The sequence below is a fragment of the Musa acuminata genome, chromosome BXJ1-5 (assembly GCF_036884655.1).
Source record: "Musa acuminata AAA Group cultivar baxijiao chromosome BXJ1-5, Cavendish_Baxijiao_AAA, whole genome shotgun sequence".
NCBI classification, from domain to species: domain Eukaryota; kingdom Viridiplantae; phylum Streptophyta; class Magnoliopsida; order Zingiberales; family Musaceae; genus Musa; species Musa acuminata.
In genome coordinates, this window is record NC_088331.1 from 1,160,066 (window position 1) to 1,183,818 (window position 23,753).

General features: G+C 42.3%; 3 protein-coding genes across 6 annotated transcripts; 2 read left to right on the plus strand and 1 right to left on the minus strand.

Moving 5' to 3' along the window:
• Window positions 1-9,874: 9,874 nt before the first annotated feature.
• LOC135672898 (homeobox protein rough sheath 1-like) lies at window positions 9,875-15,720 on the plus strand. Of its 3 annotated transcripts, none has more exons than XM_065181372.1 (6): window positions 9,875-9,985; window positions 10,098-10,453; window positions 10,533-10,646; window positions 10,723-10,861; window positions 14,134-14,387; window positions 14,875-15,282. In XM_065181372.1, the coding sequence occupies exons 2-6, from the start codon at window positions 10,127-10,129 to the stop codon at window positions 15,079-15,081; spliced, it is 1,041 nt and encodes a 346-aa protein (XP_065037444.1). In that variant the 5' UTR covers window positions 9,875-9,985; window positions 10,098-10,126; the 3' UTR covers window positions 15,082-15,282. The 3 variants fall into 3 exon arrangements, with proteins under 3 accessions (XP_065037444.1, XP_065037445.1, XP_065037443.1); XM_065181373.1 differs by lacking the exon at window positions 9,875-9,985 and adding an exon at window positions 15,328-15,720 and having other exon boundaries at window positions 10,010-10,453; window positions 14,875-15,112; XM_065181371.1 differs by lacking the exon at window positions 9,875-9,985 and having other exon boundaries at window positions 10,010-10,453.
• Window positions 15,721-16,508: 788 nt separating this feature from the next.
• LOC135672897 (uncharacterized) lies at window positions 16,509-23,334 on the minus strand. Of its 2 annotated transcripts, XR_010513138.1 has the most exons (4): window positions 22,198-23,334; window positions 21,278-22,037; window positions 19,976-20,984; window positions 16,509-18,848 (listed from the first exon to the last, which is right to left on the minus strand). XR_010513138.1 is itself a non-coding variant. In XM_065181369.1 (3 exons), exons 1-2 carry the CDS (start codon window positions 22,902-22,904, stop codon window positions 21,326-21,328), a joined length of 1,419 nt encoding a protein of 472 aa, XP_065037441.1. In that variant the 5' UTR covers window positions 22,905-23,334; the 3' UTR covers window positions 19,975-20,984; window positions 21,278-21,325. The 2 variants fall into 2 exon arrangements, 1 of the variants encoding a protein (XP_065037441.1); XM_065181369.1 differs by lacking the exon at window positions 16,509-18,848 and having other exon boundaries at window positions 19,975-20,984.
• LOC108952918 (EPIDERMAL PATTERNING FACTOR-like protein 2) lies at window positions 16,796-17,801 on the plus strand. The gene is made up of 4 exons (XM_018826479.2): window positions 16,796-16,933; window positions 17,066-17,167; window positions 17,245-17,279; window positions 17,357-17,801. Exons 2-4 carry the CDS (start codon window positions 17,068-17,070, stop codon window positions 17,594-17,596), a joined length of 375 nt encoding a protein of 124 aa, XP_018682024.2. The 5' UTR covers window positions 16,796-16,933; window positions 17,066-17,067; the 3' UTR covers window positions 17,597-17,801.
• Window positions 23,335-23,753: the final 419 nt, after the last annotated feature.

Consider the following 23,753-nt stretch of genomic DNA (forward strand, 5'->3'; position numbering starts at 1 on the left):
GGCACGGGGATGAAGTCTGACCGCTTCTTCGGGGAGGTGCAACCCTGCCTTCGTTCCTGCACACAGGTCGGGTCGGAAGCTTGGCCCGACCCCTCCGACGATCAAGTTAGCGATGTGGAGAGGGTTTTGGAGGAAGAGATGCCTCTGTGCCAGTGTTGGGTGTTCGTCCCCTGCCCTGCTTAGAACTCGGGAGTATTTATAGGGTAGTTTAGTGTTACCTGATGGTCCTGCCTGTGGGAGATAGGATCGTACCTCTGATGGCGTCTGACCTTGCTATTGACGTTGCGTGGGGAACCGACTTGCCGCAGGGTATGGGCGAGGGTCGGTCGTCATCCTCCTCTGCCTTCGTCCAGCGCGCGGGGTCAGGTAGCCATGAAGTCGTCGTCTGCAGGGGATGACGTCAGGACGTGTCGAGTCATCATTATAGCTCTCTTCCTTGGGCAGAGTGGCTCCCAGGTGAGATTGATGTTGTGACACGTCATGTTGCCATTATTGCCCCTATCACGTACGTCCACCGGAAGAAGGCAGTCTGCGAGCTCGAGGATCCGGGTGGTGCGGGCTAACTCGGCCGCGCTCAGGTAACCTGCGACGACGGCGATACCACTTTGACCTGCTACTACGACCCGCCGGGCAACGTCGACGGCGAGCGACGTCCTTGCTTGCTCATTTTGAAGTAGCTGCTTTGGCTACCTGAATGATCAAGGTAAATTGCTCTCGTCTTCCTTGGATCTAATCCAAGAACGTTTCATCTGTAGCGTGCATGGCTTCATCTGTGTCCGTGTGAGAGAGCAGACATGGACGCCGCACGTCGCCGTCAAGAACGACGACGAGAAGAAGACCGGCCAGGGTACGCACCGCATCCACCTCCTCCTCCGCCGGCAGCTGCGTCATCCTAGTAGCTACAGTAGTTAGGGTGGCTATAGAAGTCCTCTTCATCGAGCCTTTGTGTCCCAACCTAGCTGAGGTCCAACTTCGAACTCGATGAAGCACGGCGAGCATGACAAACGTGTGGGCTTCATGTTTTGAGCACCAAGGTTTCTTTCCACCCATCCAACTTTGATGATGACATGACTGCCACCAAACCCTTTGCTCCGGCACATTGGTCCACTCATGGCCCGTTCGTCACATGGCCATCTCGGTGCATGATCCCTGAGTTTGGAATACGTAGACACGAAGAGTTGCATAAAAGAATTAGTCCGCGAGAGAAAGAGAGAGAGAGAGAGAGAGAGCGAGAGGGGTGGAGGGAACTACAGATGTACAGAACTGATCAACTGGACACCTGAGCTTAGAACATATAAACACAATGACTTTTGCAGAAAGGAATAAAAGATCGAGAGAGAGAGAGAGAGAGAGAGAGAGAGAGAGAGAGAGTTGCAGGGAATTAACAAGAAATGTACAGAATTGATCAGCTTTAGCTTTTACTGTTAAGCATCAATGCTAAGAAGCACAAACCTAAATGCTAAAACAGTGTAACCGATGATCCGTAGTGGAGGCAGTAACGTCCGACCTGAACAGAGGACCGAAAGGCCTGAGCTGATCAATGGCAGCTCGATGTCAGTGTGGAAACGTTCTCTCGTGTCTGGCAGCTCTCTCTCCCTCCCTCTCTCTCTGTGGCCGAGTTACGAAGGCACGCAGAGAGTGAGGCGAGGGGCCTCTGCACAGTGTTTTCTGCTGCTTCATCGTGGTGATGTCTATAGCTTTCCTGAGCTACTTTATGAGACAGCAGGAGGCAGGAGAGGCAGGAGGCAGGAGCGCGTGTGTGTGTCTCTCTCTCCGTTCTGTAGAGGGAGAGGACAGAGAGAGCGGTGATGGATGACAACACGGAGGAGCAGAGTAGAGCCCGCGAGAATCTCGCGGTCCAAACAGGGGTGTCAGGGAATACAGTTACTGTTCCATTATACGTCTCAAGTCTACGGTTTACTGTTTACCACACATGTGCACACCCACACGTCCTTCCATGCATGCCAAAACACACATGCACGAGACGATTCTTTTCGAAACTTGTTCTCGACTTACGTGCCATATACACCTTAATCATTTAAAATAATCATGGTAGCTCTAAGAATAATCATAAAAGGCTTTATACATATAGAATTAAGGGTTGTTTTCTTCTGTATATTGATGTAGATATTTTATATTATCTATCAATCAGCATCAACAAAGATATGAAGATAAAGTCATAAATATTTATAAAAAGAAATTTATGATTAAATCCTTTTTAGATATCGTGGGAGTCATTTTATTATAGATCAATGCATAACGAAAGGATGATACATAAATTATGATAATTTATTGTCAGCAAATAAGACGTTTGAACATGTAAGAGATAAATACTATAAGAAGCTAAATATTTGCCGATATTGTGTGAGATCTGTAGTAGGACTCCCATCATAAATTTAAGTGATTTCGTAGTAGAGAGTGGAGTGAATTTTTTTAGCATTCTATATATTTATTCTTTATAGTACATCTTGAATATAATTTTTTTTAGATAGAAAAAGTATAGAAGATCTCTATAGTATTACTTTTTTTTGAATAAAATATGTGAATATTATTTTCACTCCCAAAATATATCTTAAGGTTATTAGATATTTGATGAAGGATCGATTACCAACTGCCTAAGAAATTGTTTGATCTCTATGGTATTAATGTTTGTAATGATAATATCATCCACATACACCAATAGATATATAATACTTTTTTTTTGTTTATCGTAGAAATAACAAGGTGTCAGACTTAGAGTTGATGAAACCAATTAATGTAAAAAACGAGCTAAGTTCAATATACCAGACTCTTAGAGCTTGGTAAAATCCATAAATATTTTTTCATAGTTTATAAACATGACTTGGATATTGAGGGGGGATAAAGCCAACAGGTTATCCCATAAAACATATTTAGTTAAGGTCCGTTATAAGAAAGCATTGTTAACATTCAGTTGACATATGTGTTGTTAGGATCAAGGGTCGGCACTAAGAGGGGGGGTGGGGTGGTGAATTAGTGCAGCGGTAAAATAACGTTGGTTTAAGACTTTCGTACGATAAAAGTCGGCTTCCTCCTCCGACGAGGTCATTGGCGTCCACTAGAGGCATTCCTTCAATAGGCGAAGGCCAATCACCTTTTATACCCCTCTTCTCATTTTCACGGGTTTAGGATATAACCCTTACAAGCACTCACACTCCTCTTACAGATCTCTAAACTTAGAGTGGAGGAGGAAATCTAAAGAGATTGTAGCAGCGTTTTTCTACTTTTGAACTCTTTGTGCTTGTGTGCTTTAACCAGGGATGAGAGGAGTATTTATAGGCTTCAAGTTGATTCAAATTTGGAGCCTAAAACTTTTCCATCCCGGGTTCCTCGGGTACGGGCGGTACCACCACCTAGTGTAAGTCTGACGCTAACATTGTCCTGAGCAGTACCACTGCCCAGGTTTGGCAGTACCACTGCCTAGGGTGCAGTGCTGGGCGGTACCACCGCTTGGCACCTTGCCAGGGGCGGTACAACCGCCCAGACCGACGGTATCACCGCCTGACATAGTCTCAAAGACTATGCCATGACGCTGAGACTTCTTGGGGTACTATTGGGGCTTCTTATTGGACCCAACACAGTTCTTACATGGGCCTAGCTGGCCCTTAATTAGGTTGACCCAAATCCAAGCCCAATTATGTGCTAACTATGAAATCCTAAGACATTTACTAAGCAAAATAAGTCCCTATGTCTGTTCTTCTAGCGAGCTTTCGGTAAACTTCTGACAAACTCCTGGACTTCATAATGATCTTCTTGGCGAGTTCCAACGAGCTTCTCTGGCAAGCTCCGAGACTTCTCGGCTGGTTCCTCCAGAACTTTCGACGAACGTCTGGACTTCCGACGAACTCTCGAATTCCCAACGTTATCGCGTTCTTGACTCCGGGACTTCATTTTGCTTCATGCCTTGCTATCATAGTTAATCCTGCACATGTAAAAAATACACTTCGATCTAGATAATTAATACTAAGCATTAATCAAATTGTCCGGCATGTTATTGGTCCCTCGATGCTTCGTCCGATTCTTTGGCGCATCGTCCTCTCTTGCTGCCTATTGCTTAATCGACCAGTTGATTCCGTAACTCCAATATCCTTGGTACAATATCCGCTCTTCTTGGCCCGATGCCCGAATCCACGACCCGAAGCCTTTTGATGATACGTCGACCGATCCATTGACCCGACGTCCAATCTTCTGACATATTTTCCCTAGGCACAATATGATTTTTTCCGCTTTAATTGTCTCATCCTGATCGAAGCATCCTATATCACTCAAAACGTAGATTAAAACATAAACAATTATCAATTGGTTTTATCATCAAAATATGAGATTCAACATGTGGTAGCCTTGAGTGACATCCAAACTTAAGATGAGTCATATTGTATCGATTTAACAATTGGACTGAATGTTTCTATGAAGTCAACATCTAGTTATTAGTGAAACTCTTTAGCTACTAGACGTGCTTTGTATCTGACAATAGATCTGTCTGAGTTTCGCTTAATTTGAAGGATTCACTTACACCTGATGATATTTTGTGTGTGATAAAATGATATAAAAATCCATGTGGTATCATCAAGTAGAGCATTCTATTCTTTACACATGACTTTGAGCTATTGTGAAGATTTTTGGGCTTAGGTGATGATTACGAGTTCAAAGGTTCAAGTGAAGCGCTTGCGGTAGCATAAAGGTCAAGGATTTGACGTGATTTGAAGGTGTTGTTTTTGGAGCATATTTTGTTTGTAGAATTGAGAAACAGAAATGAGATTTCTTTTAAGTGTTAGTGTTTGAATTAAGTGTTGTGGAACTAGTGTGAGTACTAAAAATTTCGTTATCGTCATCAATGATGATGTCTTTATTATCTTCATAGTAGTTATGAATGAATTAGTTAAGCAGATCATAAGTAATATGATGAGAAGCATCAGAGTCAATAATCTAATTATTTAGATGAGTAGTCGGAGTAGTTATGATGTTTGCTTGAGGCCAATTGGATATAGTAGTAGGCTTAGGTTAAGACCAACAAACTTTTGTTGTATGTCCGATTTTGTCCCAAAGCTCACAGATAACTTTTTGTTAATTATTATTGTTAGGACACTAGAGCTTTTAATAACTATAGTGAAAGTTATTTCCTGAGTTATTTGGATTGAAGTTGCCACCATGATTGAAGGGTTGATAATATAATAGAGGATGATACCTCTATGTGTTACCCATGCGTCTAGGAGGTATATTATTTGGTCCTTTATTTAGGTTTTTAATTACTTGTTTCTTTGGATTTTTGATTGAATGAGCTATGATAGTTGGTCCTATCATCATTATTTTCTTTTTAGATATGTTTTATGATTAATCAATTTATCATATGGTTCTTCAAATGACATCAGCGAGTCTCATACCCAAATTACTACCGTCAGTTTTTTATATTCGTCTCCTAGGCTATTAAGAGTATGAACAATGACTTCTTTATCACTCATGAGATAACCTATTAAAGCTAAGTCATCTATAATTTTTTTATATTTTACATATAATTAGCAAAATTATTTTCCTCTTGTGTTGTTTCAATCAAAGTAGATAAGAGACTTAGCATGTGAGTGTGAGAGCGATTAGCGAGAGTGGTTTGTAACTTTGACTATGCTTTTACCGTCGTGTTGTATAAAGATATTAGTGGTGCTATAGAGCTATCAATTGAGACTTGAATTGACTATAGAATAAGACGATCTTGTCGTAGCTAGAACTTATGATCAGGACTTGTTATTAGGTTAGGTTATCTTGATATTTGTATATTTTCTGATAGACAATTGAGAGAGTCATCGATGTAGCCTAATAAATCATATCCAAAGAGGAGATTCGAGAACTATGCTTATTAAGATGTATAGTTGCCACCCTTATATAATTTGAAGAGAATTAGAGTTACAACATTGATGGATATAAGTCCTATATATTGAGAAGAACTATCGTTTCCTACGTGTTGCAAGAAGGAGGGAGAAAAGCCTTTTCTTGCAATAGTGGCATAGAGAGGTTGGTGTTGATGGTGGTGCCCTTAGGGAGATTCCAATCCTTGTCGACACCGAGTGATCTGGGGAGGGGGGGGGGGGGGCGGTGAGAAAGAAGAAGAAGAACCAACATCAGATGTTAGATATGGCATGAACATAGTGGGGTCCGTTGATAGACGTACGAGCGCAAGAGAAGATAGAGGGACAACTACAGTGGGGCCTACCAACAGACATACGAGCATGATAGAAGACATGTTGGCACGAGAGAAGGCAGAGGGGTGATCATAGTGGGGTTCATTGGTATAGTAACAACGATGATGGTTAGTGTTCATCATTGGCTTGTGATGAAGATGCAGACAGATCTGATTTGGTTAAAGTCCACCAGCTATGTTTTGATTGACGATGAAGAGAATAGACCACCGAGCAGATTTGAGGAGGTTATGTTGCAGGTCTATGAGAGATCTAGCATAAGAGAAGGTTCATCGAGTAGAGGAGGAAACAAGCAACGATAGATCAGTAAAGAAGAGGGATTATTATCGCCAGACAACAAGGAAGGAAAAATCTTGCTCGAGAAAAAAGAGAGCTATGATACCATGTAGAATTGAGGAATATGTTATGAATGAAATGGATTTCATTCATTGAGGTGATGAGTATTTATATAGGCTTTAAGGAAGAGATTTTTTCTAATCATACACTCAAATCAATTAACTACTTAAATTTGTGATTGATCCCCAAATCATAGATTGATTGAGGATATAAGGAATACAGGAATGTCATTTCATGTGTACCTTTATCATGATCTTTGATATGGAGGATGACATGTGACTGCTAATACATTTTATCTAATTAACTAACTGAGCTCCGAAGAAAGTTGACTCGATAAAATTATTTTCTTTTTAATTATAATCTTAGTGATTTAACGTATGATCTTATAAAATATTGATGGTTGAATAATATACATAACTATTTCTAATATTTAGTATAACTCCAGCTTCACGATCATCCATCGTTTTATAGAAATACTTCATATGTATATTCTAAGTGGACATCCCTTTAGAATATTTCGAAAACCTTCTAACTTAAATGCTTGATTAAATTCTTCATATTTTTATTAACAAAAGCATCGAAGGAATTTTATTGGATATTCCCTTAATATAGTTTTTACATGATCTCAATTAGCTTCTTGATATCTCGTACTTGAATTTGAATCTTGATTAACTCCAAACTCAACTAATGCACCAAATAATCAAAATATAATTTAATAGATTAAGAGTTGAACATATAATCTTACGATTAACCCATTATATATATATATATATATATATATATATATATATATATATATATAACAAAAATATATAATTTTAGTGGCCAAATTGATAGAAAATATAACAAAAATGTATATTTATAATGGCCTTGAGGCTACTATTTACAAACAAAGGCCAAGCCTATAATACATAGACATTGTGGAGACAATCCATAAGGTCAAATTTGGAAAGATATGCTGATATCATGCCAAAAGAATTCAAGGTACTAGGCCCCCCAATCCAATTATTGACAATATTTTTACCAAATCTATCTGAGTTGTACACATGAAGATGATTTGCTTGTCACCCCATAGCTTGTTTATTCCACCTAATCTATGATATATTTTTAACCCAAAAGTCAAATAAAAGTTGAACAAAGGACTATTGAGAAAAAAATATATTAAAATAATAAAAACGATTCCAAAAATGGATTCACATCGAAATTTTGTGTATTTTTGTATAAACTAAAAGCAAAAATAAAAAATAAAAATAAAAAAAAAAATAAAAATAAAAGAAGAAGACTTGCAAGTAGCTCAAATGCTAACCCTAAATTGCCAACCTTCATTATTCATTTGGTTGCCCTTTGAACTTGGTTGTCCTCCTTTAATAAAGTGAAAGAGACAGGGACTAGAGGGAAATAGCTGTTGCACAAGTTTGACAATGGGTGAAAAGGACTCTCCCATCAATGTAGTTAGTTGTCTTAATATTTCTCTCTCTAAATGTATGTTTAGTGCATAATACCCCCACACAACTCATAAAAAATCACCAACTCCTCTCATTGTAATTTGTGCTCATTACTTCACTTAAAAAAATAATGTTACTTCAATTAACGTTATTTTACAAAAAAAAAAAATAATATGTAAAATTTTATCACATCACAAATCTTACTATTGTAAGGTTGCTTTATTCGATTTGGGAGAAAGGATTCGAGTGGTACCATAATATACTTAACAAGTGGTAAGACAAGCATTATGCGTTATTCCATTTAAGACATTATTTTTAGATTAATGGTGTATAAATTTGTCCTAATCATTCGATGGACTTGCTACCATACGTGGTTGTGTCTATTGGCCTTGATAGTCTTATCTAAACCTATGTTTCATGTGTGAGTCGGGAATCTTTTCTCTCTCTCTCTCTCTCTATATATATATATATATATGTATGAAGTAAGTAAGTCCTATGTTTTATCTCCAAATTTAAGTTTATCGTATATAATTATAGAAAACCTAAAAACTTGCATCGACTAAGAATATATATGATGTTTAGTAATTTGAGTTTTCAGGATAATATTATATTAAGGAAAGAATTATATGCGGAGGATGATATATTTGTAGATACGTTAAACTTGGAAAGACATTGTAAGAACCTCTTTGGAAGATAAAAAATCGTGCTTCAATCATTATTATTTAACATATGGTAGATGAGACATGATTTATAGATGTTTTGTAAGAGCATCTAATCTTACATTAAGCAAATCAAAATCTTACAAATGCCAAATCATTTTTATCTTTTTGGATCCATTCAGAAGAGATAAAATAGTGTCGGACTCATCCAAAACGAATCCGCCGATAGACGAGCATGATTTATTCATATTTATCCTTAATTGATTTCATAAACATAACATTTATTTTATGCAAGAGTTCCAATTATAGTCAAAAGTGTTAAATACATACACATAATATGAAATGGTGGCGTGTTGTATAAATCCATCTTTCTATCTTAAGGCCATAGCGGTATTATTAGAGGTTGAATCCATCTCTCTCTCTCTTTCTCTCTATCCATCTTAGGCTATGCATGTATTAGGTTGACAGCCACCTATTCCTCTTGTCTACTACCACCATTTTGGAAGGATGAGAACAGTAACACAACACAGACAATAAAACCTAAACCAGTAGAACAGTTGTGAGAAATGATTGACTCGACGATGACAATGAGAAGAAAACCACTCTCTTTGGACCAAATCAGAAGTAACCTAGAGGACATGATTAACCTAACCCAGAGGAGAAAATAGTTTATATTTGAATATAAATGGAGACAAAAGAAGGTCTTCACCGCACCCTATTATTGTCGCACACTGAAATATCTACTGAATCAATTGAACACTTCCATTCCCAAGAATCTTTCTCGGTTCCATCACCCTGAAAGATAAAAAGGAGCCGAAGACAGTCTTAATTAAGCATGCATCAGAAGGCATACCTTCTCATCTCCTTGGAGAGAAGAACGATGTGGTAACAGGATGTCGCTTCAGACACCGAGGCATGGCGGATGACTTGCCGGTCGTCTGCCCACCGATCCAGTCTCGCACGAGACCCCCTCACTCGTCCAAAGGGTTTCACGTTCATTAATGGAGCTGTGAAGCGACGAACAATAGATGAAGTTATTGTCCCGTGTGGTGTGCTACAGTGCAACCCATCACTGCCACATGCGGTGTGTCAAATCCAGCCTCCTCTCTCTTGCCTTCACAGTCTCTTCTTTTCTTTGGATTAGCACGTAATGGTGATTAGGTTTAAACTTGGCGAGATAGCTGACCAGAGGCACCGAGACATACGCATCATCTCATCTCCAGTCTACTTTGATTTGACAACGGAAAAGAAAGCCACCAGACATAGCTTTCCCTTCTCACTCTAACACTCTTCTTTCTCTCTCTGTGTGACTCTTGGGGTCTATTTCGGACTATGTGAGGTAGATGCTTCTCCACTTCTTCTTCCTCATCTTTCCCTCCTCCTCCTCTCTCTCACCTCAAGTCTCAATTCTCGTAATAAAATAGGTGCAATAATCCGGCTTCTCTCCGCAGGCTTCCCTTCTCTTTTCTCAGTGGGTGGGATGGAGGAACTCTCTCACTTTGGCGGTGGAAGCACCTCAAGGGAGTCTTTCTTATACCTTCCCTCAGCAGCCACAACCACGGGATCAGCTCCACCGCCTCTGATCGCGGCCTCGTATGGCCGGAATTCTTACCCCGGCACTGCCAAATTACCTTACCTCAAACATCCACCCCTCAGACCTGAAGCCGGTTCTTCTCGACAACCATCTCGAGTAAGAGCAGTGGAAGGAGGGGAGATATCTGCAAGTAATACAGAAGACATCAAGGCCAAGATCATGTCTCACCCTCAGTATTCGAGTCTTATTGGAGCCTATATCGACTGCCAAAAGGTATGATCATCAGCTCTTCTCGATTCCAACAATCCGCACAGTTCAAAACGTCAACACCTTCTCTCGAACGCTCCTGCAGGTAGGGGCCCCGCCGGATGTGGTGGCACGGCTGTCGGCCTTGGCCCAAGAGCTCGAGTCGCCTTGGAGCTGCCGTCAAGAGCCCTCCTCCGACCCCGAGCTCGATCAGTTCATGGCACTGTTCTGAATCCTCTCTCTCTTTCTCCATATTTTAGTTGCCGTGTTCAAACGAACTCTAACAAATATGACAGGAAGCATACTGTGATGTATTGATGAGGTACCGGGTGGAGCTAACGAGGCCCTTTCAAGAAGCCATGGACTTCCTAAAGACGGTGGAGTCACAGTTCAACGCGCTCACCAACACTTCCTCGTTGCGGCTCTTCTCCTCCGGTAGTCATACTCGTTAGGCCAACGTCCACTTTGCATCATTATAATCTCTCGGCATTTGATCTCATCCACTGCGCGCATCCTTTTGTCGACATAGTCTTCCTCCACTGGCTGGGAGGGAGGGGGAGAGAGAGGGAGAGAGAACTGTAGTAATCTGCTGTTACAGATGTCTTCGGGACCTTTCCTTGCAACAGTGCAGTGCGAATGGGTACGGTAGTCCGACAACAGCTAGAGACGATGTCTTACGTGGTACCGGGCTTCCACATTTCACGCTTACTAAGACCGAAGCAAGCTCCCACAGATCTCATTCAGACGCCATTAAGATCTGCCCTAGAGCTTCTATGAATACAATAGCCCGAGGTATGGGAAATAGGAAAGGAGGTACCTCACGGCATCTCCATCGCTAGCCGCCGTCCACGTCCTCGGCTAGACGTTTCCCCTCTTTCCTAGGATTGCTATTTGTTTACTGGGGAAGATTGTTTACAGCAGAAAGTAAGAGCAGAACTGTCTCTCTCTTTGCCAAGTAATATAAAAATGAATGAGGAGAACACACGTTAGAGTGCAATAAGGTGGCATTTCGGTGCTGACAGCAGCACCAGAGGGTCGGTCATCTTAGGGTTCCAAAGTGAATCCTCTCTCGAGAATGATCGTCTCTTCTATTTTATTAGCAAACCCAAGTTCCTCTCTCTCTCTCTCTCTAGATCTATGACATGAGATGCTATTGTAGTCATTTCTCGCCATGCTAGTTTAGTGCTATCTTGTCAGGCTGTGGTAGGTGTTTAACATACATTGCAAGTGTGATGCAGCATATACTATTTATGTGCAAAGATGTGTGAGATAAACTGTGTGAAAGGATAGTGCAAATGTGCTTATATTACTGCAAACTTTCGGTATTAACAAGTGAATTCATGCATTAGGGATACGTGGGAAGAGTAGCTTCTTTTTATTGAGATCAGATCCCATGACGAGGAACTTTGTCTTTTGCAGTCATTACCGTAAAGTTTCGGTGTTAAGAAGTGAATGGATTCATTAGGAATACATTGGATGAGTGGTTTCTTTAGCTACAAGAAGATAGATGACAAGGAGAATGTCACTGAAATCGTCGGTTTTCCATGGAAAGAGGTTTTGAATGATTTCGTACCTAACGTAATGGATACATAATAGTGTAAATGTAAATGGTCTCATGGCTTTTGTTCGAATCATTTTAGGAACCTTTGACAAGGATTCAAAATTCTATGCCAATCTGCTGCAAGATACATACTAACATCTTTGGGAATAGAGCAAAATGTGGATTCTTCAGAAAAAGAAAAACATAATAAAGTGTGCAATCGGAATGTGTTCCGATGAGTTCTGGTTTTCTCAATTTGGTAAACTTCTTGTGTATGTACTTGTTGACCTACTTAAATTGCAACTCTAAATTTTGAAAGTGTTCCAACAATAAGATAAACTTTGTAATTTCAAGTTTATCATATTTTATGCACACAGTCTGTGTTTCTCTAATACACTAAGATTAGGTTCCCTTTTTAGTAATGAACATTGTGATTAAACAATGTTGGTTACGCTTGCAACATCCGAATTATATCGACTTAATTATCTGCACTAGTCAAGTTTCTGATGGCTTCATGTGAATCGATAGCATGTCGTTTCTGGTATGACCAAAACTATCACACTCTTGTTTTTGCCAGTTTATTATAGCACTTGACATCGGTTTTGTTGGTAAGATATATTTTGTTGACTTTCTATCCCTAGGAAAGCTGATAGCGCATATCATACATGTAGTAGAGATGGCCCACTTGATTATCACAGAATTATCTCATCCAGCTATGGTTATCTTCCACTTATGTAACTTATATCGGTTCTAAAAATTTTATGCTTGGCATTTATGATAGATTGAATCTACAGACATAAAACATGTCCCAGTTTAACCCCTATGTGTTGGAAGTATGCATATAATTCTAGGAAATAAAATGTGGTGTTGGATCTTGTGCTTATTGAATATGAGATAATTTGTTTGAACTGAAGTTTGATTCAAGCTTTCTAGATGAGTTAATGAAAATAATTTATGATGTTAAACCTATGTTTCTGACAACTCTTCTTTGTCATTGTAACTCCTCTCCCAAAATCAGCTTAAAGTTTCGATCAACATAATTCATAATTGACCATGCCAATGCTGCTATTTCTGGTTTTCTGCAAATTCCTTTTTTCACCTTTCATGTTCGACATTGTGTAGATATATTTGTTTGCATTCTATTAGCTTTCCTTGCTCTTGATCATTACTTTATATGAAATTATATGTATTAACATGCTCAAAACCAAATGTTAGAGACATATAGCTTTCATTTGTCATTCTCACAGTGTATCTTCTACATTATGGTCCCCGTAATGAATGAGCTTCTGTTGGAGATTTTTGTCATTGGATCAAGATAAAGTAATAAATGCTTTAGATATCAGCAAGAACTTGTGGAAGCATGTCAATGTACTCTACCCTTTTTGTTTCTCGAGTTCGGAAACAGGCAGCTGAGGAGAGACTGAAAAGAGGACTAAAAGAATAGTTCCTCATTGGTAAATATTGAGAGAGTTAGTGACATATATTGGGTTTGACTCACAATCTAATTGTTTAAGTTTTTTGATCGAGCCACACATGAATGGGGGTAGATGTTAGATTCACAACTAGTATCTTAAGCTTTTGGGTTTAATTGATATCTGACCTAAGATATGTTTATCCTGATCAGTTTGACTCGGATACATCATTAATGAATTCCTAACACCGACAAGGAAGACAAACAGGAGATACGTGTGATTTACAAAAGATGTGGGTTTACAGTTCCATCTTTCTCGCAAGTAGGAAATTCGCCTAATAATGATAATAATGCCTCATATATGAGATATATGTTTCAGAAACCACAACTTCTTGGTCACCCTGAGTCTAATCATTGTATTGTGATGAGTGGTTTCTTCATCTTTTTTAAACATGAGGTATTTGATTGTTGAGAAAATATTCAATATAACTAGCTCCACTCCGTAAATCCTTTATCCGTTATGTCATCAAAGCCTTTGGTATTGTTCGAAAGAACATTTTAAGTCTGAATAATGCATTGTTTTCTATGGTGTACTAAAGAATCTAGTCTCTTCTAGTAAATTGTTTCTTGGCATCATGATGACTTTAAGAATTGGCTGCACCTCTTTCAAAATAGTGACTAAATGATGTGATAATTCATCCAAAGGACATCATTGTGTTTGTCTAGGCTGTTCAAATTTTCCTTGGGAACCTGCAGATGAAAGATGTGAAGATGTTGCATCCTCCGAAGAGGACCCTGATGCCAGCGGTGGAGAAGCTGATATTTTAGAGATTGATCCAAGAGCCGAGGACAAAGAGCTGAAGCACCATCTGCTAAAGAAATATAGTGGGTATTTGAGCAGCCTTAGGCAAGAGCTATCCAAGAAAAGGAAGAAAGGAAAACTACCAAAGGAAGCCCGACAGAAACTGCTCAAATGGTGGGAACTCCACTACAAATGGCCTTATCCGTCGGTAAGAGTCAAACATTTCCTAGATTTTCCTTCTAACACCGAATTGAATATAATTGTTCCCCTAAAACAAAAGATTATACAATTGAAACTCTGATACGGAAATAAACCGATATCATGAATCCCAATCTTTAAATAGAACTGCAAAATTTAATGAAGCAGGAGTCTAAGAAATCACAAGAGATTCTGTTATGCAGTGTTCTCGGACGTAGTAATATTTTTGTTTAAGAATACTTTCTGGAGCAATTTTAAATTTAAATTTAAAATTTTCTTTTGCAAGGGCATGAGATAGTTGAGTGGTTTTGGCTATTCTGGATCACATTATTGCCAGAGAATGCTACGTAATTAAATTGAAAAGGAACTAAGCTCTCACAGCGAGGGCTCCACTAGTACCGGTCTAGTTTCTTTTTGCATATCATAGTCATGTCTTGCTAAATTGTAATGCATAGGGCAAGAAGGCAGTTATAACTCATCTATGTGACCAAAAGCAGGAATCAGAAAAGTTAGCTCTGGCTGAATCGACCGGCCTTGATCAGAAGCAAATCAACAATTGGTTTATAAACCAAAGGAAACGGCATTGGAGGCCGTCGGAGGACATGCAACTCATGGTGATGGATGGTTTTCATCCGCAGAATGCTGCTGCCTTGTACATGGAAGGGCATTTCATGGGTGATGGTCTTTACCACGTCGGTCCATAATTAATGTACACCTACTTGCAAAGTTCCCCAGGTGCACATTAAATTCTCTCCATATGTAAGCTTTGCACTATAATCGGCTTATCGTTATGTTGCTTTAATCAATGTTTAGTGCAATGTTTAGGGCCGTTTGGTGTATAACCTATTAGTTTGGAAGTGTCTGAATACCACAAATTGTTATGATGACTATGTTGCTTCTTCTTATCTGTTGGAGCTACTTATGTTTCATCCTATTCTGTTCTCCTGCAGTGGGATAGCTAAAAGCTATCGATTTGAGCTAAACTTAGCAACACATTTCTGAAAGCCACAATCCCCAGTAAACCAAATCAACCTGATCTTTCTGAGCCCCTGCTGAGGGGAAATCTTTGGAGGTTTTAAGATTTCATTTGCCATCTTCATTTTTCATGGAACTTAAGGGTCATTTTGGCAGGTCAGATATACTGTACTGTGTGACAAGTCTTTTAGGTGGTGAAAGTGCAACTCTCTGCAAGTTAATGCTTGCAGTTTAATTTTAATTAGAGGCAGCGGCAATATGAGCTTGTGAAATCGAAAGATTGCATAAGTGCAGTGTTTGACTTTGTTGATATTGTGTGATATGTTGATTTAATATCAATCCTGTGGAAAAAAGTTGAGTTTTTGTGATGTTTATTGGAAAGGTTTAATCCTTATATTACAGGCATAATTTATGTAGGACAAGTTTCAAACCCATGCTATTATAATCCTAATCAACCAATCTAGTGTCTAATTCCAACAGCAACACTGATGTGCAACCTGATGGAACTTTCCTGGTATTTTTATGAATGTGAAGTTGGAAGTAGCATGACATGGAAGGTAGGAGTTCATGCTGAAGTTGACAGCATCACAACTCAACCACACTTGATTGAGATGATGAAGCTGTTCCAGTGATGTGTTGTCTTGAGAAATAACTTTCATTTAATATAAGAAAAAGGGTGTTTATTATACTGTATGTCCTGAAGCAGGTGCAGGTATCGAAAAATGTGTTCCCTATAGTATTATTATATCTGTTAATTGATATCAATGATCGGATCAATCTGACTTGATCAGTGGTTAAGGAGTGCATGAAGCTCAAGGTGTGACCAAATGGAAAGGGAAAGTCTTGTACAAAGATGTAGTCAAGGTGTGATAATAGTCAAGCTTTGTTCAGCTTAAACCAATCAATAATCTAAAATACTTAAATCTAACTTAATAAATAATAACTCACCAATCGTACTCTTATAAATTGATTTACATTTTTCATGGAACTAAACTGAGGGTAAAGAGTGACTGATAAGTTGTAGAGGAGCCAAAAAATAGTAGCCTGAGACAGGTTAAAAACTCAGCACTGATATCATATCATCCCTGACTGGTTGCGTTCATGTCAGATGAGGTACCTTGCAGAGGATTGTCTGATACTTGAGTAAAGAAAGATTAGCAATGCATGAAAAGAAGCATCCGAATATATTCTCTCTCCCAATCAAAACAAGAGAAGAGCATCACTGCAACACCCTCAAAGTCATAGTTGGTGTTCATTGATTCATGCGTTCATGTCAACTTTAGCGCACACCACCACGCACTCTGAAAAGGCTCGATGCTCATCGTTGACAAGTTGCAGTGTTTGCATGCATTATGCAGTCATATGCTCTCCTCGTTTACGGTCCTAAGAGAAAAGGAGGGAGCTTTGCTACGTGCGGCATCCAATCTGCCGCAACAGCACAACCACAAGAGTCCACCGTCGGCCCAGAAGAAGACGATCAGTAAAGATGGGGACTGCTCGAACGGTAAAGTGAAAGCATACAGCTGCTGCGTTGCAGCGTCCCCCCAAACCTGATCGCCTCACCTTTGCAGTGGCTTTCAGGTGCTTTCCTCTGCTTGTGCATGTGCATGTGGTTGCTTATAAAGCCCAGATTTGGAAGAACAAGCTTTTGCATTCTAACTCGAACTCCTCTCCCTTTGCCACTCATCATTTACTCGATCAAATCCCATTAAGAAATGGGACCTCTCAATCGTATCGGAACAAAAAGTCCACTCCGTCTTCTCCTCTTAATGCTTTTCCTCTTGAGCTCCAATCCGATCAAGCATTCTGTTGAAGGTAAGCTTGTTTTCTTTCTGTGGCTAATCACTTCCTTCTGACAGTACAGTTGTAAGTTTGCAGTGCCATGATTGCAGGTAGATCATTGCTTACGCTTCTTGAGGTTGCAAGTGTAAGGCCTTCGCTCATTTCTGGTGAGAACTGCAATCTCTACACCTGATAACAACATATGACTATCTTAGAATGCAGGGAAGGGGAGAGGAGAAGGCGAGGGTAAGAGCCTTGGTTGGATCAAGACCACCAATCTGCGAGAGGAGGTGCATCACATGTGGCCATTGTGAAGCAGTTCAGGTGCCAGTAATCCCACAAGAAAAGAAGAGTCGAAGCAGGCAATTCTTGGGTACGGCCACCGTGAGGGGTGACTACAGCTCCAACTACAAGCCCCTGAGCTGGAAATGCAAATGTGGAGACTTGATCTTTGATCCGTGAGACTCGAAAAGTGAGCCACTACCAGATTAATGTCCTGTAGATAATAATACTTGATGGATTCCTTCTTTTCTTGTTGGATCTCTTCTTGAACCTGGGCTGTTTTGTGTGTCAATTATGGATGTGGAGGTCATCTGTCTACTTTTCAGTCTTCCCTGTAATCCATCTCCTTTTCTTTCTTTTTATCAGACATCATCATGTTGCCTTCCCTGTGACACCCAAGTGCTTGATCTCTTTTGCTTCTGAGGTTGGACAAGGGATAAAGAAAGATCCTTTAGCATCATATCATGCAGAGACTAGTAGTTGTCACAGACCTTGTAGACATGATCGTTTGAAGTGACAGGACAGGCTTCCTCTTTGGTGCCTTTGCTGCACGCCAGTCCCACTTCCATGAAAGATCATGTCCATGTTATCAAGTTAACATGTTGCAAGCAAATGATAGACGGCAGCAAGATCTAGGTAACAAAACATCTCATCTAAGGAGACAAGTGGGTGAGTTCAGTTCACCTTATAGGTCTCTTGCTCTTCTGTTTCAGTCTGTCTGTCGTCATGGGTCTACACAAGCCATATATGTTGAAGAATGTGCATTGATGAGCCCGTTCATTCATGCCATGGAAAAGATATCAATCAATACAGCATAATGTTTCTGCTCCACCACCTCTTCTCTTTGGTCTTTAGCCAGTGCCTGTTGTTCCTCTTCGATCCTTGCTTCTAGCGGTTGAATCCAATCATTTCAATAAGATGCATGGACACACGAGAAGACTCATCTCTCCATGATTGCCTTCGGGTCTTCGTTCTCGATCGATCCACATCATGCAATCTGTCTTGAGGTGCAGATATGATAAATGTTCAGAGAAGGCTCCACAGAGAGAAGAAACAAAATCTTGTCTTTTTAATAGTCTGCAGGGCATATTTCTTCGCTGATAATACGGCTGTGATTCAATGCTGCTGTCAACTTCCACAAAGCAAGGCCAGAATGACAGAAGTGATGGGAGATCTGAAAGCTTGGAATAATTATTGAGTTAGCAAGGCTTGCGTTTGCAACGAAAGCATTGCTTGCAGATGAAGCACCATTAGCCATTTCTTGGGCAGTAGACTTTCTCTTCGATATCTGCAGTCTGAACAACCGGTCCTCCATGTTTTCAATATCCAGCATCAATGCTAACTTTGTCTATCTTTCAGAAACAACATTTCCTTCTGCATTCTTATCATCATGCACCAACAAATAGCATCTGAGAGAGCAATGCATTTTATCCTGCAAAGAAAAGGTGCATCAGCATTAAAAGTGCTTCCCCTGAATTAGACTTGGGATCCTTTTTTTTTGTTGCAAAGCTCACATGATTAAGAAGAAGAAAAATACTGACACCAAATATATGAAGATGAGGTCAGAATTATGCTGAGATGGTGCACACTACCTGAGACACAAAACTTGAGTGAATGCAGCAATCGAAGCTATATTTAGCAAGTTATTAGCTCAATTTGTTATGTTAAACTTGAGCAGATGAGAGCTCTCTTATGCCTTGTTTGCTTTCTGTCCTCCATTACTTTCAATATCTCCTCAACATGAATTAAGCATTCATTTCTAGCTGAAGATGTGCTCTTAGACATCAAATACGTCCTAGAACTCCAGTGGCTGAAATGTTTTGGCCATCTCAGTTCATCACTAAAAGTATTTACTTGAGCAATTGCAGCTATTTGCAAGAATAAACTCCAGCAGCCCTTCTAAACTCAACAAATGCTGGTTGAATTGTGGGTGTAGAAAAACCACAGAAAGTACCAAGTGTGTGCAAAAATTAGCACAGCAAACTAACCTCGATACACTAAATGCAGATTCAGATTAAAGACTTTATTATCAACTAAATATGGAATTATAGGCTAATTAATGTAGGCTAATGTAGGCTGGCATTGTTTAGCAGTGGGTTGGCCTGAGAAATTTGGCCCAGCACGACAAATAAGCCCACTTGACTCTTCACACAGGACAACATGACCCACCTCCCATACATAAATATTTCTTTGGCAAGATTGTGAATATTTGTATTTATATATACATATATATCATACATTTCTATTTATTGTGTATATCCTTATAAAATGAAAAAAAAACTTGAGAGTATGCGGTTAATTACTGTCACGCGACAATCATTTGACTACCACTAGAAACTTGTAATATCTTTAAAAGCATATCATGATTATAGAATGAGAACTTTAGATATTTAAATATATTTTTAATTAAAATTGATATGCAAAGAATCCTATTCTTTTACATGCCACAAGTTGTCGATGTATACTATAAAAGGTAGCTGCTATGTAGCATGCGAGACATGACTTAGGTTTCATGCTGTCGAACGTACAACATAGTGTATAAGTGCAGAATAACGATACCTCGCAGTAGGTCGAAACATCAAGTGGAAATCCTTGGGGAGGCGACAAGCAAAGACAGCCTTCAAGTTGTGGGTGAGGTCGGTAAGTTGTCAAAGGGAAGCAAAGGTTGGGTGAGTTGTTAGACAGCAGGAAAGCGATGGTGACCTCGGAATCTCAACCCAACCCAACCCAACCCCTCCCCGCCCTTCGCCCTCTCACGCATTTCCACAACCACATTGCAGGTCGGACGACAGCAACCGGTGTCGCTTGTGGTTATGGCGCTTGGACACCAACAGAGGTAGACAAAAGGCCCTGTCCTGTGGAGAAACCTACCAAAACAAATGGGGGGGTTGGGTGTGTGTGCGCGCGCTCTGCGATGCCCCCCGACGCCCACGAGAAAAGAGCGCCATTGTTGCTGTGGGGGGGCCGAGTGACATCAACCTTTCTCCTACCCCCCTCCTCGGCTAAAACTGGGGTGACCTCAATCTAAGTTTGTCTGCTGGTGCCCCTCAGGAATTCAAACCTTCAGCAGTGGCTGCAAGTTCTTATTGGTCCATGGGGCAAGCGACAGCCACGAGCATGGGCCCCCGCCCCTCAAAAGCCGCACCATCCTTCTCAGCTGGCTCATGGAGAACAGCAAAACCCCATTCATCCATGGTGGAGGAGGAGGAGGAGGTGGGAGCATTTTGTTTGATGTTTAACCAGGAGAGGCCCCATGCATACATAGTTCCTCACAAGTAAACTCTTAGGAGCCCCACTTCACTTTATTCAAGTTTGATCTCGCTTTTTTGTTCCGGAGGGTCCCCAAAAAGGTAACACAAGATCACAACCTATCTTCTTCTTTCTCGATATTTCATATCAAAAGATGGTTTGGCAATTGCAGCACAAGCCTGAGAAAGGATGCAGCATCTCACACACCAAGAATATTGCAAGCTAGCTTCGTTGTCGATATGAACTTGGGGAGGAGACCACATAGTTCCTGGAGCTAAAAGTTATCTGAACACTGCCAACACAAGCCTCTGAAAACACACTGCAAAAGGCAATTGCATTGTCACAGCAGGATATATCAACTGAGCAGCTCTAAAGCTTTATTCAAGTTTCATTCATCCAAAGGATCATCACAAAAAAAGAAGGTGAACACAAGGCTACAAATTACAGTCTACCATCGTCACTCTCACACAGACACACACACACTCTCTCGCTCTGTCTCGGTTATAGACTTCTAGCGTAATAAAAAACACATCTAGAAGACTACTAAATGAAAGCTTAGCCGAAACACACGAAAACAAAAACAAAAAATTGCATAGGAAACACTTCCCACACCTGTACAAAGAGAGGAAGACGAAAGAAAACGTTGTAGGATTTGGTCGGTCACCGCAACAAATCCGGCGCGCTCAGCTCCTTCCTGAGCTTGTGGGAGAAGAGGCGGCAGGCGTCCATGCTCAGGTCGATGGCGGCCGCGAGCGCCACAAAGGCTGCGGCGTCCTCGGTGCACCCAACTTGCTGCACGCCGACCTCCACCGTGGGCCGGCCGCTACGCCCCTCGCCGGCCACCGTCGAGGACATCACGAACCCGCGGTAGCTGGGGAAGGGCCAGAGCGCGTAGCCGAAGTCGCCGCTCCCCCTCGGGCTGCATCCCGGCGAGGTCGACCGGCTCAGAGGGGTGCCGGCAGCGCTGGTGAGGTCGATGGTGAACTTGCCGCCCTTGGTGGCGCTGAGGGTGGACTCCGCGAGGTTGATGCCCGCGCCCATGGCGGCGTCGGGAAGGAGCTGGAAGCGGTAGCCTAGGCCGTCGCTGGCGCCGGAGCCGCCGCGCTCGCGCCAGGCTTCGAGGCGTCCCCAGGGCTTCCAGGTGCCGTCGCCGGGGCGGAGCACGAGCCATGCCCCGGGATTAGAGCGGCTGACCCTGTCGGTCCCGTGGGAGGCCACGAAGGGAGTTACCATGGAGGCGAGGGCCACGGGCGACCCGGAGAGGTCGTGGACCGTCACCGACCACCCCTTGCGTTCCTTCCCCGGCCGTTCCCGCTCCGATCCAAATGAAGAGATCCAGCTCCGCGAGCTACCCGGCTCCGAATGCATCGATCTGCATCAGAACATTTCGACTTTTGTGTCAGATCACAACAGATCAGATGTAAGATAATGCATCAAGAAAGAAGAACAAAATCCCAATCTTGATGAAACCCTAAAGAAAAAAAAACCAAGGAAGAGGGAATAAAGCAAGAAGATGAGGAATGGGGCAAAACCTGGAATTCAAGTTGCGGTCGCCGGCATTGCGGCAGCTGAACTTGCAAGTGAAGACGGGCTGCCTCAGGTTGCCCTGCACCTGGAACACCTGGGGGCTGCACTCGGGCTCCCCGTCGAACTCGAACACGAACCGCGGGTCCGGCTCCGCCTTAACCGTCAGATATAACTGCGCCGGCAACGAGGAGGAACCCTTCCCCGCCCCCGCCTTTGTCTTCTTCTTGCCCAAGGCGACCCACCCGCTGTGGAACACCACCGCCCTACTCCCGCCGCCATCTGCCATCCCCTTCAGGTCGAGCGTCACCGTCACCCTGCCGAGAAGCCGGCCGGAGCTCACCCCGCAGGTGGTCCCCCTCCGGCCGGTGTAGACGGAGACCTTAAGCTTGACGCGGCCGCCGCGCCCTCCGGCGAACAGCGAGGGCTTGGCCGAGATCCGGTCGAGTTCGGCTTTAGACAGGTGGAAGCGGGCGGCGAGGGCACCAGAAGCGGACGCGGACGAGGAGGGGGTGGCGGGTGGGTCGGCGGTGGCGTGGTCGTCGGAGGGGACGAGGGGGACGGCGACAGTCTGGCGTGGGGATTTGCCGAGGCGGATCTTGGCAAAGCATGGGGAGGCGGAGGGGTGGACGCCGGCCCCGGCGGGCCGCGCGGCCACCGGAATCTTCAGCGCCAGGTTTCCCACCAGGAGCCGGACGAACGGGCACGGCTCCATCTCCTTCCTTCCTTGTTCCTTCCTGCTCCAATCTCAATCTCCTCCTCCCAGGAGTTTAAAGAGAGAGAAAGAGAGAAGGGGGGGTCAACGAGTGGCGACGACACACTCACGCAGGCACAGGCTGGCGAGGTAGAGGGCGAGTGGAGAGGGTTCGGGACGGGGTGGGGGTCGGGGAAGAAGAGGAATCCGTGGGAAAGCGTGCGGCACGGCATGAGCTGGTGACGCCCTCCGACCCCACTCGTACGTGCTCTCGTCCTTTTGCCTCCATTTATTTACTTACCGTACCAGTAATTGCATGCTTTGCTTCACAAACTCGCATATCAAATTCGCTCCTCTCCCGTCTCCATGCTTTTGTGTAGACATTTCCATTCTACGAGATTCCAAGAAAGTACAAAAGAGACGAGAGATCAAATGTAGCATTCATCTTTGGGTTCGGTCGCATGCTGTGCTGCTGGAAAAGTGAGACTGTGGGCAGGAGGAGGAGCGATAGGTGGGTGGAGCAGCCAATTCAAACGGAGAATAAGATATGGCATCCAGCTGTGGACAGGCTGTTGTTGTTGTTGTTGTCGTTTGGTCTCGCGACCGCGACGACTTGGAAGCCCAACCTCATCGACGACATCACCTCCTCTCTTAACTATTATTATTTGATGCGGAAGTGTGAGTAGCTGCCACCCTGCGAGGCTTCGCTTCGCTTCTTTTCGTTTGTGGTGGTAACACTGCGGCGGAGATTCCTCGTCGGGCAGCCATTCCCTCTCCCCTCCGCCGCTGGGAAGTAGTTCAGTCGAAGATAAGGCTTGATCGAGTTCTACACCAAAATCCAGCTTATTGAAGACTTAAGAAGGATACAAA

Bases quoted from the DNA above. Each gene is read 5' to 3' on its own strand.
- LOC108952918 (XM_018826479.2), top strand. From the start codon at position 17,068: ATGGGACCTCTCAATCGTATCGGAACAAAAAGTCCACTCCGTCTTCTC. The intron at 17,168-17,244 runs GTAAGCTTGTTT...CCATGATTGCAG, and splicing joins GATCAAGCATTCTGTTGAAG to GTAGATCATTGCTTACGCTT. The intron at 17,280-17,356 runs GTAAGGCCTTCG...CTTAGAATGCAG, and splicing joins CGCTTCTTGAGGTTGCAAGT to GGAAGGGGAGAGGAGAAGGC.
- LOC135672897 (XM_065181369.1), bottom strand. From the start codon at position 22,904: ATGGAGCCGTGCCCGTTCGTCCGGCTCCTGGTGGGAAACCTGGCGCTG. The intron at 22,038-22,197 runs GTTTTGCCCCAT...GTTCTGATGCAG, and splicing joins GACCGCAACTTGAATTCCAG to ATCGATGCATTCGGAGCCGG.
- LOC135672898 (XM_065181372.1), top strand. From the start codon at position 10,127: ATGGAGGAACTCTCTCACTTTGGCGGTGGAAGCACCTCAAGGGAGTCT. The intron at 10,647-10,722 runs GCACTGTTCTGA...CAAATATGACAG, and splicing joins CCGAGCTCGATCAGTTCATG to GAAGCATACTGTGATGTATT. The intron at 10,862-14,133 runs GTAGTCATACTC...GGGAACCTGCAG, and splicing joins GTTGCGGCTCTTCTCCTCCG to ATGAAAGATGTGAAGATGTT.